The sequence below is a fragment of the Gossypium arboreum genome, chromosome 11, assembly GCF_025698485.1.
Source record: "Gossypium arboreum isolate Shixiya-1 chromosome 11, ASM2569848v2, whole genome shotgun sequence".
Lineage (NCBI taxonomy): Eukaryota > Viridiplantae > Streptophyta > Magnoliopsida > Malvales > Malvaceae > Gossypium > Gossypium arboreum.
The window spans coordinates 131932386-131949870 of NC_069080.1; the positions used below are offsets into that span (position 1 = coordinate 131932386).

The 17485-nt window shown below is 32.5% G+C and overlaps 1 protein-coding gene across 1 annotated transcript; it reads right to left on the reverse strand.

Annotated features, from left to right (window-relative positions):
- Positions 1-32: 32 nt before the first annotated feature.
- Positions 33-4792, reverse strand: LOC108471870 (receptor-like protein EIX2). Its single transcript, XM_053021417.1, has 3 exons — positions 4144-4792; positions 1743-4049; positions 33-412 (listed from the first exon to the last, which is right to left on the reverse strand). Exons 1-3 carry the CDS (start codon positions 4790-4792, stop codon positions 33-35), a joined length of 3336 nt encoding a protein of 1111 aa, XP_052877377.1.
- Between the last annotated feature and the right edge of the window lie 12693 nt (positions 4793-17485).

Below are 17485 nucleotides of genomic sequence, written 5' to 3' on the forward strand. Positions count from 1 at the left end.
AACCCCAACAAGCAAACGAAACTCGAAACCAATTAAGTGTAAATCTGCATTTCAAACACAACACTAAATGTCTCCTTTTTGAGTATTTTGTCAAATGAGAATTGTGTTAGAGACTGCAATAAAGCATAGCCTGCTGAAGCACCAACTGTTGATATAAACCCAATGGTGTGTTCATTCTTTCCTACTGAATTTTTCTCATCTCTTGTGGTCTCTGAACAATCGGGATGAATTGCAACCATCGAAGTTGATATGGTAATGAAGATGATCGACTTAAGCGTTCGGGTACCGAGCTTTTCGGAGTTGATAACCACTGAAAAGATGGCGTCGAATACCAATTGGCTTGCACAAAGGAGGGAATATGTTGAAATGGAAAGTGGTTTAACGCCAACTGTATACATGAAGTTATCAATGGCTAGCAGACAACCGAGGGAAAAGTAGACCACATAATGGTTATGTTGTTGGAGGAGCTTGGGGACTGCTTGTTAATGGAAGGGAAGAAGAGAAGTGGCAGGTAAATGAGAGGGAAACCAGCAACCCCTAAGGTGTACCAGCACATCTTAGTAGAGTGGAGGCTGTATTTTTTATTTAATTATCATTATTTAATTAGATCAACAGAACTCTTGTATTGATTCTCTATAAATAGTAACAGTATTTGAGCTATTTACAGTTTACACCTTTCATAAACCTCATTATTTTGTTTGGAAATAGTGTTACTTTATTTTACAAAATAAATTCTATTTTTTTTAAAAAAAAATTATAATTTAACTGATTTACATTGAAAGCAATTAGAAAGCAAAGAAAATATCCTAAACAGAGAATCTATTGCCTTCTTTAAAAGCTCCTGAAATTTCAAATTGCCTGCATATAACGAATTATAAAGGTTGAAGCTTTTACCCTTGCCCTATCCATGCCATAGATCCATTCTCATTTATATATGTTCACTCTTCTTTAATTATTTGTGTATGTATGGTGGGTTATCCTTGATAGTTGCCATAGATCCATTGTTGAGAAATTAATGAAGGGCATGTAGATTTGAGATGCCCTGTTCTGATTTTTCCTTTTTGAGTTGCGTAGAGAAAGAAAAAGCGAAAAAAGTGAACTAGATTAATTATAGAGAGGTCCTTAAGTTTTTGCCAAAAGTCAAAAGAAAGTGTCACGTGGCATCATTCAATTGGCTCATATGCCACATTAACAATCTATTATTGGATTAACGAAATGTTTAACGGCAGTAACTAATTTAAACAATTATATTAATTAGAATGACTAAGTTGAGAAAAAAATTAGAGTACCTAAAATAGGACAAATCCTATTTTAGAATGATCTTAGGTGTAGTTTATCCTATACTTTTATGCTTGTATAAAATTACTAATTCTTTTAGAGAAGAAATTCATTAAAGATTAAGTCGCAAAACAAAAGCAAACACAATGAGGAGACGAACTACTAAACCCGAGCCAACAGGCTCACCCCATACACCCAAACCTACTGTCCGAAACCTCATTCTTATTAACATAAAACATGATTTCAACATTCTTAAAAAGAGATGCAAAAGGAAAAGTACCACATTCCGTATGGTTTGCATATAACAAAGCGGCTCACACAAGCAAGTGGGCTGCCTTGTTGGCACATCAACGAGTCCATTAAAGGACAGACGCTAAAACTAATCTTTTAGCACCAATCATGTATAGCACACCTAGGTCAAATGCATCAATTATACATGCTTTTTCCCCCTTCAAACTACATACCAATAGTAGCCCAAAACACATATAGTTTACCACAAATATGGTCTAGCTTTCGATAGTACGCAATCCTCCAAGACCTAATGAAAAACAAGGGAGCCACTATACCCCAAAATCCCATTACAAAGCCAATAACAATGCTGACATAAAGCCAATTCACTTTACTTCCTTCACTGCTACTTCCATTATTCACAACACCAGTTGAAAAACCTTTTGTACTGCAGTTTTTAGTGAGAGGAGGTCCACAAAGATGATTTCCCACGTAAGACAAGTTTTCAAAGCTTTGAAGCTGAGTGCTTGTTGGGATTTGTCCTGTCAAGTTGTTGTAGGACACATTGAAGTGGTTCAAGAAATTCAATTTGGAGAAACTTGGAGGGATTTCACCATTCAATCGATTCATCGACAAATCAAGAGATTCCATCCACTCCATGTTGCCAATGGTGTCTGGTATATTTCCTGTTAGGAGATTCCCTGAAAAATTTAAAGACAATAGTCCAACGAGACTACCAATTTCTTTGGGGATCTCTCCAGTGAGATTATTAGCTGAAAGGTCTATATTGGTAACAAGTCCTAGCGTGCTACCATATTCATCCTCTCGTCCTTTCAACACCAATAATGCTTTAAAATAAAATGGGAAATCAATGACTAACGGCGCAGAAACTTCATTATTGGTTTTGTTTTTTGTGGCCATTGCACTAAAATTATTGAAACATTTTGGAATAACTCCTGAAATGTTGTTTTGGGAAAGGTCCAAGTTCTGAAGAAATTGAAGATCACAAATTTTATGAGGGATATGACCATCAAAGTTATTTGATCGAAGGCTCAGAATCACAAGGCTCGAGAGCTTATCACCAATCCATGCTGGTACACTTCCACTGAAATGATTTTCACTGAGATCAATCATAATCAAATCTCTAGAGTTTTGCAATGTGGATGGCAATTCTCCAAACATGCTATTGTTTCGAAGGTTTAACATAAAAGGATCTGTATATCCCAAAGTAGGTGGGATTTTCCCTGTCAAATGGTTGTTTTCTAAATTCAAATAAGCTAAAATTTCCCAATGATTCCAACAATCTGGAATTTCTCCAATGAGTAGATTTGTATCAATGTAAAGAGTTACCATCCCTCTTAATGATGGATTGCAAACTAATTCAGAAAGGGATCCTGAAATTGAATTATTTGACAAAAATAAAAATCTTAAACTTGACAGTACTCTTGGTAATGGACCTGTAAAGCGGTTTGAACTCAAGTCAATAGAGTTTGTTACATTCAAATATGAAAACTCTCCAGTAAGTTGATTAAAGGAAAGATTTAAATATTCAAATTGAGTGGGAAGGTTTAAAAACCAAGTGGGCATGACATCTGAAATTCCTGCACAGGAGATATCCAAAGAAGACAATTTCTTTTGAAATTTTAACCACCGAGGAAACTTTGGGCCAAGATGCCAGTCACCCAATTCAATACGTTCACATTGAAATGGGGGAATCCAACTTGAGTTTGGTTCAAATCTAAGCCTATTGTGTGACGCTGCTAGAGTTGTCAATCTCGTGAGATTAGAAAAATAGGTTTCTAATACAACTCCTTCAAATAGATTATACCCAAAAGCCAGAGTTTCCAAACTTTCCAATTGTCCAAAACATAGAGGAAAAGTACCATTTAATTGATTTTCTGAAACATCAAATAACTTCAAAGATGACAGCTCCCCTAGAGACCATGGAATTTGACCATTTAATTGATTTTCTGAAATATCAAAGAATTTCAAAGATGATAAGTCCCCTATCGATGATGGAATGGGACCAGAAATTTTGTTTTGAGCAAGGGACAAGTAAGATAGATTTTTAAATTGTCCAAGTTGATCAGTTAAATGGCCAGAAAGTTGATTATTGGTCATACTCAATGACTCTAAGGAATCCAAACAACATCTAGACAAACTCTGTAGGATTTCTGATATTCCACCTTCAATTTTATTATATGACAAATCCATCTCCTTCAATTTGCACAGATATTCCAGTGAGGTTGGTAACCTTCCTTCCAACATATAATTTGAAGAAAGATCAAGGTGAGTAACAGAGCTCAAGTTTCCAATGGCACTCGAGATTGTTCCTTGTAACTCGTTATTACTAAGACTAAGGAACTGAAGACGGTTTAAACCGTACAAGGAGTTGGGTATGGATGAATTGAGATTACTCGAAGTAAGATCAAGAACTTCAAGAAACGAGATGTTGCCAAAGTAATCTGGAATTGGGCCATCCAAATAATTGAATCTAAGATCAATGGACACAAGACCATGAAGACTAAATATCGACTTAGGTACTGAAGAAAAGCTGTTCCCAGAAAGATCAAGAACAATCAGTGAATTTGTAGAATTGACACTGATGAAAAGATGGGTCATCTTCTAAACTACAACCTGGCAAGTGCAACTCTAACAAAGAAGGAAGTTTGAATGTTACCTGTACCCAATCAGTTGCTTTAGAAAGATCCGCACCACTCAAATCAAGGTGCTGCAAGGAATAAAGTCCAGAAACCCATTGAAGACTTTTTTGTTCGTGGTCATTACCTCCAAGATCAAGATACTGCAACTTTGAGAGATTCCCAAGGTTATGAGGAATTGCTCCCTGAAACTGTGCACAAGAGAGGTTAAGATATGTTAAACTCTCCAGCAAACCGAAAAATTTCGGGATATGTATGCTGCTAAAACTGTTATAGCTCAAGTCCAGGGAATTGAGATGCTTCAACTCCAGCAGTGAAGGATTTATTTTGCCTCCTAGGGCTGAAGGTGAAAGAGGCGGAGCAGCCAAGTGCAGTTGGTTGACGTGGCCTGTTGAGTTATGGCAGACGACACCAATCCATTTACAGCAATCCCCTCCTTCAACCCAAGAAGATAACCTGTTTGAAGGATCAGTGAGATCATTCTTGAATTTCAAAAGAGCTTCTCTCTCACTTTGGATGCAAAGTATGTTGGAATTGGCATCACAAATGCTAAAATAGAAAGCGGGAATGAGAAGAAGAAAAGGGAATAAGGAAATTGGAAGAGTAGTCATGGTTGCAATTGCCATTGCTCACAACTCCAAATATATAGACTAAGCTTAGCTAAAACACAAAAATACATGAAGCGCAAGGAAGTTTCTTCCAAAACCCCAAATTTCCACAACATACATTTAATTGATAATAGTCTGTAGGAAATTTGCTATCAAGGAAAGTTTCTAATTAATTGCATTCAAAATTTTGACTTTTTACTAATAATGAAAAGAGAAGAAAGATGAAATAATCGAAGGAAAAAAAACTTATATTAATAATTAAGATATAAAGTAACAAATTTAATATGAATTTCATTTATTAACTTAAAGAAATAATTTACTTTTTAATTCTTCCAACAAAATTTTTGGTTTAGAAGAAGAGAAATAAAGTTGTCAATAAATAATTCCCACTCCCACGGTATTTTTGCTATATGTTTTGCTAATATTAAGCAATTTGTGGATAAAGAATATTAATTCAAATATGCATACCGATATTTGTGGCCCTTAAAACATTTCTGAAAAAAAATCAATTTAGCTCTTACTGTTTTATTGACTTTTTATCTAGTCCTCAAACTTTTATTTTTTTTTTCAATTGAACAAGTTTGGACAGAAAATTTAACGGAGCTATTTGTAAATTTAAAATAATTGTTGAGATATAAGTTATGTATTTGGAAGGAGTGACTAAGGGGGTAAGCACTTTTTCAAGCTCTACAATAAGCAAAAGTAAGACAACGGACACAAAGATTGTTTATGCAATTTAGATTCCTTACGTTTGCATATTTTAATTTAGTAAGAAATATTTAGTATCTTCAACATTTACAAGAAGTGATCCTAAATCTATCACACACCCATGATAATTTTCTCACTTGTGCACACTAAAGACTGATACTTTCGCCACTAAATTGACCCATTTGAATTCAGCAAGTAAAACCACAACACAATTGGTTTCACTATCACAATGCACTCATAAAATCAAGTTCCATACACTTGAACAAATTATGTGCTATATCTCTCTCTATACATAATCTATACAAGTTTCTAAATTATATAGAATATTTCAAGACTTGCTAATATAAAGAAGATTTATCACAATTCTTATTAAACAACAATAAGATAAGCTGAACACAATAGGTAATAATAAACAAGGTAAACATGGACTCTTGATAGTTAAGAATGAAACGTTCCAATTCAATCCAATATCCACGATCGAAGGAATTAGAAAAAGATGATTAGTTTTGATCTGATCTTCCAATTATGTTCTCAAGTGATATGATTTTCTTTAATGGGCTAGATACAATCCACATAAACAATATAGACCATAATTTTGGTTTAATAAATTGCCAAAATTGTCTCACGTATTCAGAGACTCAATCAATTCTATATATTTTTCATATTTTTCAACACTATAACTTGTGTTTGGATGAAGAATTTTTCAATTTTTGATATTTTTAAAATGCTAGAATTTTAGAATTCATAAATTCAAAATGTTGAGATTTACAATTGCTTTGTTTGAATATATAATTAAGTTAGAAAAAATTAGGTTAATAGAATTTTAAAATTAAAAATAATTATTTTAAAATAAACAATATAAAAATATTCAATATGGACATCATTAGACAATGTGTATGAAATCAAATAAAAATGGGAGGAATTTTGAAAAACCACGTACATAAGTAAAATTTAAACTATTAAAATTCCCTTGAAATTATTTGAAAATTTTGAAATTCTTCAAAATATTTACCTGTACAAATAAATTTATTTTTACAATTTTGAAAACCTTGAGACAAATGAAATTTCTCCTATAAATTCTTATCCTTATGCCACTAACGCAGGATGATAGATGCTAACATGTCATCAGTACCACAATTTATATGTACTTTATACTAATGTAGTACTATTTTATCTTATAGATCATATTAGTAAATAATTTAAAAATTATAACAAAAGAAAAAGTGAAAAATAATTGAAAAGGTTTTTCAAAGGGAATATATATTTTATTAATAAATAAAAGTTAAAACTTTCTTTTCTTATTATCATGAACTTAATTCTTGTAGAAAAATAAAACTTTAAATGAATCAAATTAATACATATTATAAAGACCCCATATTTCCGGCTTAAATTTTCCTCGTGGCTAATGAATTTTCTTCCAAGACCCTAGTTTGTTGAATATAATTTCTCTAGACCTCAAAATTTTCAATTTAAATTTTCCACAAAGAAGTATTTAGAGTGTGTTTGAACGAAGAATTTTAAAATTTTTGAGACTTTTAAAAATTTAACCTTTTAAAATTTATCCATTCATAATGCTAGCATTTGTAATACCATGATTGGATAAATAATTGATTTAAGAAAAATTAGGTTATTAAAATTTATGAGAAATTTAAAAAAAAAACACATCTTGAGAAAAAAATTGAAACAAAAAGTGAGCTTCTAAATCCTCTCTTGAAATTACTAATAAAATTAATATTTATTCAAATAAATAAATTTATTTTTAAGATTTCAAAAACCTTGATAATATTTATATATTTATATTTATTAAGTGAGATTATATGTGTGTTAAATCAAATAAATTTATGAGGAATTTTGAAAATCAAATCTCTAAAAGAAATTGAAAAGGGAAGTGACGTATTAAAATCTTCTCTTGAAATTACTTTCAAATTTATAAAAACACAATTATTCAAACAGAGCTTATTTCTATCTCTATTTAATTTTATAATTAGTTTTACATATTGAATCAGCAAAAATAGTTTAAAATGATAAAGAATTACCTTTTGAAAAGAATAAAATGAATGGATTGACCCGATTTGAACGATGGAATTCGATTAGTTTGGATTTTTTATATTCAATTCAATTTGATTTGAGTTTAAAAATCAAAATACTATAAGATAAATTAAATTATTTCTTCAAAATCAGCCCAAATTGAATTATGGTCATTCTTGATATATTTGAATAATTATTTTTTGGGTGAGTATTTAGTATCCTAGTAGTACACTTTTATAATTCTATAGGTATAGTTATAAATTATTATACCTTAAATATGTAGTATACTCGAATCTATATCCTCCTTTATTAATAATAAAATTAATGTCAACCAAATTAAAACTTAATTCAATGTCAACGCACAAATAGACATAAAAGTTTAAAAACTAAGTCTATTAAGTAAGTCCCACTCCCACGTTCTTTTAAGACTTTTTAGGTCCTAAAAGCCAAAAGAAAGAAAAGAAAATGGAAGACATGGAAATTGAATAAGAATATTTTTGTATATGTTTGGCTATTATTAAGCAAAATTTTGAAAACCAATACTACTTCAAACTTGCATTATGATTTTTCTGGCCCTTAAACATTTATTGAAAATCATTCAATTCATCCTTTACTCTGCTTTATTTAATTCCTAAACTTTTTTAAGAAAAGAATAAAACTTTTATATATACATTAATTCCAAGCTTCATATTAAGTTGATTGTTTGCTTATATTAAATTATAAAATAAAAATTTAAAGGTTAAAATATGCTCTAAATTGCTATACCCTTTATACATTTGGATTTTAGTCTCAGTATACTTTTAATTTCAAAATTTAGTCCCCATATTTTTTAATTTAAAATTCAAGTCAAATAGTTATTGCCAATAAAATTATTCTATTTAAATTTAATGGTGTGACATTTAAAATCAAAAGAATATATCCACGCAATAGTCTTGTAACAATAAAATTAATTTAAAAATGTTAATTAAGATTTTTATTTTTATTTTTAAAAAACACTAGTCTGAAATCAACTAAGTCTATGGAATAAATCTCAATCTCACGGTTTACTTGCTATTTAAAAATTAGAGGCGAAGTAAAAAAAATTTTAGTAGAGTCGAAATTAAATTATAATTTTTACGATAGTGAAAATATAATTTCACCATTTTAACAACTTGTATCTTTATAATTTTTAAAGTATTAAATTAAATTTTATTATTTTCTAGAGGGCCAAAGTGTAATTTTACTTTTGCTAATTTAAAATTTTTAAAAATTTAAAGGATATGAATAGAAAATTTCCAGGTGCCTGCCCCTAGCTACGCTTAACCCCTGCTAAAAACAAAATTGATACATAAGAATAGCTTTCAAAGAATTTTCGTTTTAAGAAAAATCTCTTTTTTCCTACAAAAACTTCTACTTTTTCTCTATTTAATGTGGAAATTAACAAGCTCCAAAATTCCACAAATTTAGAAAGACAAATAGACATAAAGTTGAGAAGTAAGTCTATGGCGTTAAGTCCCACTCCCACGCAAAAGGAAAAATAATTAATATTGGAAGAAAACCATTGTTAACATTCTTTCATTTTTCCAAAAACAGCTAGAATCGTTCATGAATTCACTCAAATTTTCATATATAATTAATTATTTCGTATACAAATATTAAATATGAAAAATTAAACTTTAAAATTTATAGTCTTTCCCAACCGTTAAATAGGAGTATAATACATTTCAGCACACTTAAATCTAAGTCCTCCTACACTAACAATAATGTTAATACCAATTAAACTAAACTTAATCAATACTTTTTTCAGTACAAAATAATAAATGAAAAAAGGTCGCTCAATGAGGTATTTATAAACTTTTTTAATCATATATATTAGTACTCCTGTATAAACTGCAGAATTATATCATAGATATCACATTTTTTGGGATTTGCAAGCAATAATTATTAAATATATATTTTCCTGCAAAATAATCATATCAAGAATTGAAAAAAAATTTAAGCACCCAACATCAAATATAATTTCTTTATTTATTTTATCAAATAATTATAATAAGAAAACATGAATCAATGTAGTAAATTTAAACTCAAAGTTTAGATTAATTGATTCCTGTAATCCCTATAGTTCCGAATCCTACATAATCAATTATAAACACACACAAAATTTAATTATACATGGTTTTTTTTTTTTCATCAAACTATATATCCATAGTAACACGTACAACTTTCGACCAACTTTCGATAGTATGCATGCCTTCAAGACCTTATAAAATACAAGGGAGCAACTACACCCCAAAATCCCATTACATGGCCAAGAACTATGCTCACCAATTCACTTTACTTCCTTCACTGCTTCTTCCATTATTTGGAACATTAGTTGAAATACCTTTTGTGCTACAGTTTTTAGTGAGAGGAGGTCCGCAGAGATGATTGCCCATGTAAGAGAACTTTTCAAAGCTTTGAAGTTGAGTACTTGTTGGGATTTGTCCTGTCAAGTTGTTGCAAGACATGTTGAAGTAATTTAAGAAATTCAAATTAGAGAAACTTAGAGGAATTCCATCAACTCCATGTTGCCAATTTCGTCCTACAACAACTTGACCAATATCATGAGATTCCATCAACTTCATGTTGACAGGACAAATCATGAGATTCCATGTTGCCAATTTCGTCCGTTATATTTCCTATTAGGTGATTCTATTTCCTATTAGGTGATTTCTTGATTCATTTAATGATCGAAGCTCAACGAGACTTCTGAGTTATTTTGGGATCTCTCCTATTAGTCTATTAATTGGAAGGCACAGGCTACTAACAAGCCCTAGTGTGGCACTATATTAATTATTTTAAAATACATTAAAAAGAAATACTTAACCAATATAATGTCTCTAAATTTGATAATAATGATAAATTATTTATATATTTTATGTTTTTTATTTGATAATTATGAGACACAATACATTAAGAAACTTACTGTAGCCTCCTCAAAAGAGAAAACAAAGCTAAACCGGTAGAAAAAGAAGTGGCTGACTGGTAACATCCCCTCATTATTATCTGGTATCTGGTAAAAGAAGATCCTTCCAATCTCCAAGAACTACCCACCCAAGTGCTCGAAAAATTGACGCGCACTGCAAGAGACTCCACTTCTCATGACATAGTTAGTTATCAATATCTACATAGATACAACCAAAGCACCCAACCCTCGCTTTTATCATCATCCTTGACTTCAAATTCGAACTTGAAAATCAATGTTATTCTTCTCTAGTAAACAAGAAACACTTGTTAATTATTCGCGTGGTACAATAATAATGAAATGTAAAACTACTATCTGATTAAATACATAAAAGAAAGAAAATACAATACAATAAAAGATCACTTGTCGTAACAAAATATGGGAGAGGCTGAGGAAACAGTACTCTGGGATATATTGATGATTAAGTAAATTCAACTGTTGTAGCCTTGTAGGTCTGGCCATTTTGAATTGCATATACAAATGTCCTTACCGGATTCTCAAGCTAGATCAGAGATTCTAAAAGTTCATGTGGGTTCGATGATACCACATCCTCATCTATCCTAAGACTTTTGTCTCGATGAAATCGGTATTCACCGATTTTATTTTAGTTTATTTCCGCTTTTGATTGAGCAATAAGTCGGTGATACATGTGGTAGTTTTAGACCAAGCTTCAACTACACTGTTAGTGTATGATATAGGGTAAATTACACCAACAGTCACCAACTTTGGGGTAAATGACAAAACAGTCACCTAGGTTTCATTTCAGTCACTTAACTTTCAAAAAGTAACAAAACGGTCCTTTTTGCCATTTTCCGTCACAGACGTCACAGTAAAGTGACGTGGCAGGTGACGGAATCCTAGCTGTCCACCTTAAGTCTAGCTGGCCGGTTATTAACACTTTACTAATAGTACCAGCTTCATTTTAAGGTTTGAAAAAAGAAGAAGAAGAAGAAGAAGAGAAGCAGGAAGAGAAGAAGAAGAAGGAGAAGAGGAAAAATGGATATGCCTGAAGTGATTCCGATGTGCTATTGTGGAGACCCAGCCAAATTAAGCATGTCTTGGTCCAACAACAACCCAGGTAGGAGGTTTTTTGGGTGTAACAAATTCGGCAGTCGATTTCAAAAACGATGTCGATTTTTCAGCTGGTTTGATCCACCATTGACGCCCCGTTCAAGAATGGTGTTGTTGGGTCTTCTGAAAAAACTGAGGACATTGGAGGATGCAAGGAAAAGGGAGAGAAGAACCTGGTTTTTGGTGCTTGTAATTGTTATTGTTTTGCTGTTTTCAAAACTTTAAAAATCATTTTATGTTAATTGAAAACCAGCTTATGTTTTGTAATTTTGTTGCTGGTAAATTGTTGTTTATGGTGGTATAGATGGCTGTTGTTATACATGGCTAACCATCTTATGTTGTTTACAAACACTTGAATGAAATGGAAAATTTTTGTTGATTACAAATTGTGTTGGAATATTTTTGTTGCTTAACATGTGTTAAAAATGGCTGCTGGTATACATAGCTAACCAACTCATGTTGTTGTTTACAAATTGCTTAACATTTGGTATACATGGCTGTTGGTTAGAAAAGATAACAATTGATATACAAAGATAACAGTTGGTATACATGGCTGCTAGTTAGAAAAGATAACAGTTGGTATAGAAAAGATAACAGTTGGATAACAAATAGCATGATAAATTGCTCATATATTAATGCCAATATGCCAAACTGTAAACTGTTTACAAAAGGAATGAGGGGCAAAATATTGCCAAATTTTCCTACAATTCATTACAATTGAACAGATGTGAATTGTAGGAAAATTTACAAAAAGATTCAGTAACTATGCCTAAGTTTATCAACAGTAGCAATCATAGGCAAATTTCCCAAAAAATTATCTGCCTAAGTTAATAATCAGTAGCAGGCAAATTTACACAGTTTTAAAAGGTTAACAAAATGCAGTCTGTTCACATCATCATCAATGGTCTGTCATGGATGACTCTTGAGTAGAAGGCATCCATCTAACAGTGGTTGTGGTTTATTTTCTCTTTAATGGGAGCTTTTGTCTTGAGGCAGCTACTTGATAAGTTGGGGCAGTAGGTAACTGAGTTGGGCACCTTGTTGAGTTGGCGTACCCTCTTGCTGACTTGGGGTAGCCTCTTGCTGACTTGGGGTAGCCTCTTGCTGGGTTTGGACACCAACTTGATGTCTTTTAACTTACAAGAATAAAAGAAATGTGAAAAATAAACAAATTCATAGATAGAAGTCTATTATAAGTTAAGGCAAATTACTTACTGGAATGTTTTGGCCAACTTCCCCTTTGCAACTCCTCTTATTGTGGCCTATTAATTTGCATTTACTGCACCTCATCTCCACCCCTCTCTTGCTCAACCTTTCTGTTGTTTGTGGTTCATCAGGTTCTTTCCTTCTCACTTTAGTAGGTCTGCCAGGTGGCCTTCTTAGTGGAGGAGGTAGTATTGGTAGCATGTTTGACAAAGAGGCCCATTGTTTAGGACCCCTTACTAGACTTACAAAGTTGGAGTAAATTTGAATCTGGGTTTGCTTGGTGTGCCAGGTTTGTACATAGGTCTCTGGGAACTTATTTTTTACATGAATGACAGCTACTGTATGCATGCAAGGGATGCCAGTGAGATCCCAATTCCTGCAGGAGCAGGAATTCTGAACTAAGTTCACCACATGCTGGCTGCCTGGACCACATTCAACCTGATACTTGTCCCCACCAGCATGTGATGGAACACACCTAAAAAACAGTGAGCATGCTTGGTTAAAATATACAATGACACACACCCTCTAAAAAAGCAGCCACTAAATGCATATTATAAAAAAGAACTCATTGCATGCATATTAAAAAATAGGCAACACACCAACAATCATTGCATGCATATTAAAAAATAGTCAACAGCTTTCCAACAATCATTACATGCATATTAAAAAATAGTCAACAACTTTCCAATAATCATTGCATACATATTAAAAAAAGTTAATAGCTTTCCAACAATCACTGCATGTGATCAGCAACATTAAGTTAGAATATAGGCATTAGAAAGAATCTTTACCTTAATGAATCTTTTATATTTACATCCAGCTTTTTCTTGATTTTTGGACACAAAGTTCCTTTCCATTTGTCAGCTTCTTCTTTCTTCTTGACAATATGTAACATAATCTTGGTCCTTACTGTTTCCATCATGGTCAGAATAGGTTTACCTCTTGCTTCTAGTATCATCTATCCATAAACCATATAAATGATTAGTAAATTGCTAATGATCAGTAAGAAACAAAAAACATAGGGATTTACCTTGTTAAATGATTCAGATAGATTATTCACCAACATGTCGAAATGGATCCTAATTGAGAAGTGAGACCTTGACCAGTGAGTAGGGTTTTTCTTCTTCAACCAGTCATAAGCATGGTGATTGGTTTTTCTCAGTTCATCCATGGCATCATCGAACTCTCTTGTAGTGCTTGCTCTTGCAGCTTTCCAAAACAAATCTTTCAGCTCCTTTGTTCGAAAACCAGCATTCTTGAAATTAGAATGTAGGTGTCTAACACTGTGCCTTGTTTCTGCATTAAGAAACAACATACATATTGCTTCCAAAAGTCCCTGCAATTAGGAAAAAAATAATTTAATTCTTTGACAAACTTTAAATAGAAACAACATAAAAATATATATATAAATAGAGTTTTACCTTTTGTTTGTCAGACATGAAAGATATGTGGTACGAGCTCACAATTTCCAAGTACATTGCAAGCAACTCCAAGAACCAAAGCCATGATGCTTGGTTTTCACTTTTGACAGCAGCATATGTAGGTGGATAGTTGCCATTATTTGCATCTATCCCAACAGCTGCAAGCAAGTAGCCACCATAAGAGCCCTTTAAGAAACATCCATCTAAACCTACTATCGTCCTACAACCAGCCCTATAGCCATCTTTGCATGCCTGCAAACAGACATACATCCTTTGAAACAATCTGTTATCCAAATAACAGATTGCTTTCGTTCCCTCATTTTGGGTCCTAACCTCCAATAAGTACTCATAAATCTTCTCATATTGAGAATTATGAGCTCCTTCAATTAATTCTAATGCCCTAAGTTTAGCCCTCCTACATTTAGTTAGTGAGACCAAGCAACAAAAATCTCTTTTGACATCTTGCTGTAATAATTTCAAAGAATAATCAGAATCGGCAATGAATTTTTCTTTATACTGTTCACCTATCCAAGCTGAGGTTACATTCCTATTTTTATAGACTTTAGAACAAGAATGGTTAGGGTTTGAACTCCTAATTTGCCAAGTCTGGTCAATAGGGTCATTAGGGTTTAGCCTAGAAACCCATATGAACCAAGAACATTTTTCATTGCAGACTGCCTTTAACCTTCTTAAATCATTTTTGGGAAACTTAATAAAATAACTATTCAACCTACCATACTGCTTGGCAGCTTCTTTTAGACTGTGTTTAGACTTAAATAACATTCCAACCTCAAGTCTAGGATTACTCATGTAATTCTCTAGGTTGAACTCAGGCCAATTTTGGCTGAGTCAGATCCATGTGCACTATCTAACCTCCCAGAATCATCACTATCACACAGTTCATCTACTCCTATACCATCCATGTTTAAAGCATCTAAAGTAACTCTTTCAGATGCATCACTATCACTACCAGAACTTCACTACCAGACACATCACTACCAGACACGTTTTCTTCATTCTCATTAGAATTGTCATCAATTAAACCTGCCAAATAAAGTACTCATCAATAAAGGTAGACAACATAGGCAAACACTTTAACCATTTTTGTCAGACAATAACCAATACAAAATACCGAATAATTTAATACAAACACTTCTGTCATGCACATGGCAGACAACAACCAATACAAAAATTAATTTAATCAAACACAACCATTTTTCTCATGCACATGGCAGACAAAAATAGGCAATAACCAGTGCAATAAAGAAGGTAAATAACAATAGGAGCTTAGATACAAACAATGACAAATATACACAATAAACATCAGTTTAATAATGTATAATTTAATGGCAGATACAAACAATGGCAGATACACACAATAAACATCAGTTTAACAATGTATAATTTAATGGCAGATACAAACAATGGCAGATATACACAATAAACATCAGTTTAATAATGTATAATTTAATGGCAAATACAAACAATGGCAGATATACACAATAAACATCAATTTGATAATGACATTCATACAATGGCAGATACAAACAATGGCAGATATACACAATAAAGATCAGTTTGATAATGGCATTCATACAATGACAGATACAAACAATGGCAGATACACACAATAAAGATCAGTTTGATAATGGCATTCATACAATGGCAGATACAAACACATCAAAATCAAAATTGAAATAACCTTAAACAATGGCAGACACAATACAGTACACATTATATGTCATAAACTTTAAAACCAAACCCTAATCTGTCATGCACATTAATAACAAATAAAACCCAAATCGAAATAACCCTAAATCAAAATCTAAATCGAAATCAAAATCAAATTCTAATCCTAGATTGAGATCAAAATCAAAATCAAAATCAAAATCAGTGAATGTTTCAAAATTGTAATCAAAATCGAAATAGAAATCGAAAGCAAAATCAAAATCGAAATTAAATTTGAAATCGAAATACCCCTAATTAACCCTAAATCGAAATAACAGCATTGAAATCCAAAAAATTTTGAAACTAAAAGCAAGAACTTACCCGTTAAAGTGGATGTAACAGTACTGGTAGCTTTCCTTCTACTGCCCATTGTCTCTGACAATCAAAAACTTCCAGTTCGTCTTCTTTTCTCCCTAAACAAAATAAACCACCTTAAACCCTAAAACTTATACCCTGTTAATCGATTATTGAATCGATTTCTAACCCTAAATCAGTTCCTAATTCAGTTTAAAACCTAAAAAACCCCAAATCCCGATCAAAATTTCCCAAATAGATTTTCGTTCCCCCCCCCCAAGTCCCCCTAAAGCTAATATGTTTCTAACCCTAAGACATTAACCCATTAACCTTTCAATTTTTTTCCCTAAACCCATCCCAAACCCATCAGCCGTCGCCAACGTGACAAGTTAACTTGCCACGTCAACAATCCCGTTAATACCCTAACGGTAACTGTTAGTTAGTGACTGTTTTGTCACTTTTTTATAACGTTAATGACCGTTTTGTTACTTTTTGAAAGTTAAGTTACTGAAATGAAACCTAGGTGACTGTTTTGTCATTTACCCAAAAGTTTGGTGACTGTTGGTGTAATTTACCCTATGATATATAATAATCCATACTTTTATGCTTAGAAGTAGGCATTTAGTGAGTGATGAGTTGTTCTTAAATGTTGTGTTGTGCATCAAGTTTTACGAGGTTTTGGAAACGTTTCATATTGGGTGGTTGGTCGAACAGTTAATCAAACCGTTGGATTTCCGGTGCTGAGTTGGAGGCACTGGTGAGTAGTGCTCAATCTCGAGCTTTACATCGAGACAACAACCTCAAAAACTTGGTAGTAACTCAGCAAGATTTCAGATTAGCAATTGGAGAGTTAAGACCGGTGGAAAAACTAGGTTCAACGAGGTAACATCACTTAGTAAATTTTAATTACTTTTTTGGGAAAAAATTAGGAAGGGGAGGATGATTGAATTACCGGAACGAGGGGTTTATGAAACTAATACAACTTTAATTGATCAACTTCGGGGTAGCATGAGCCAATCGCTTAGACTACTTTTAGAAGGATCAAGTAGAACGTGAGTATTAAAAATGTTGAGTTTCTCTAATTTCTTTCAACTATTTTTTAGACTTGGTTAATGTTAAACAGGGTAGAAGCTTCTAGGCAGCTGGTGTTGGAGAGAGGACCAAGTTCGATGTTGTTAGAGTTGTAAGTTTTATACACTTGCACTGCCGGTCTAAATTTACAGTCATTTAAATCAAGTAAGATGGACTTTTGGTTTTGTTTTTTCATCGGTA

Coding starts and splice junctions, on each gene's coding strand:
- LOC108471870 (XM_053021417.1), bottom strand. CDS start 4,792: ATGGCAATTGCAACCATGACTACTCTTCCAATTTCCTTATTCCCTTTT. Junction 4,050..4,143: donor GTTAGAGTTGCACTTGCCAG/GTTGTAGTTTAG, acceptor GCTTTTCTTCAG/TACCTAAGTCGATATTTAGT. Junction 413..1,742: donor TGTGTTTTGGGCTACTATTG/GTATGTAGTTTG, acceptor GTTGTCTGCTAG/CCATTGATAACTTCATGTAT.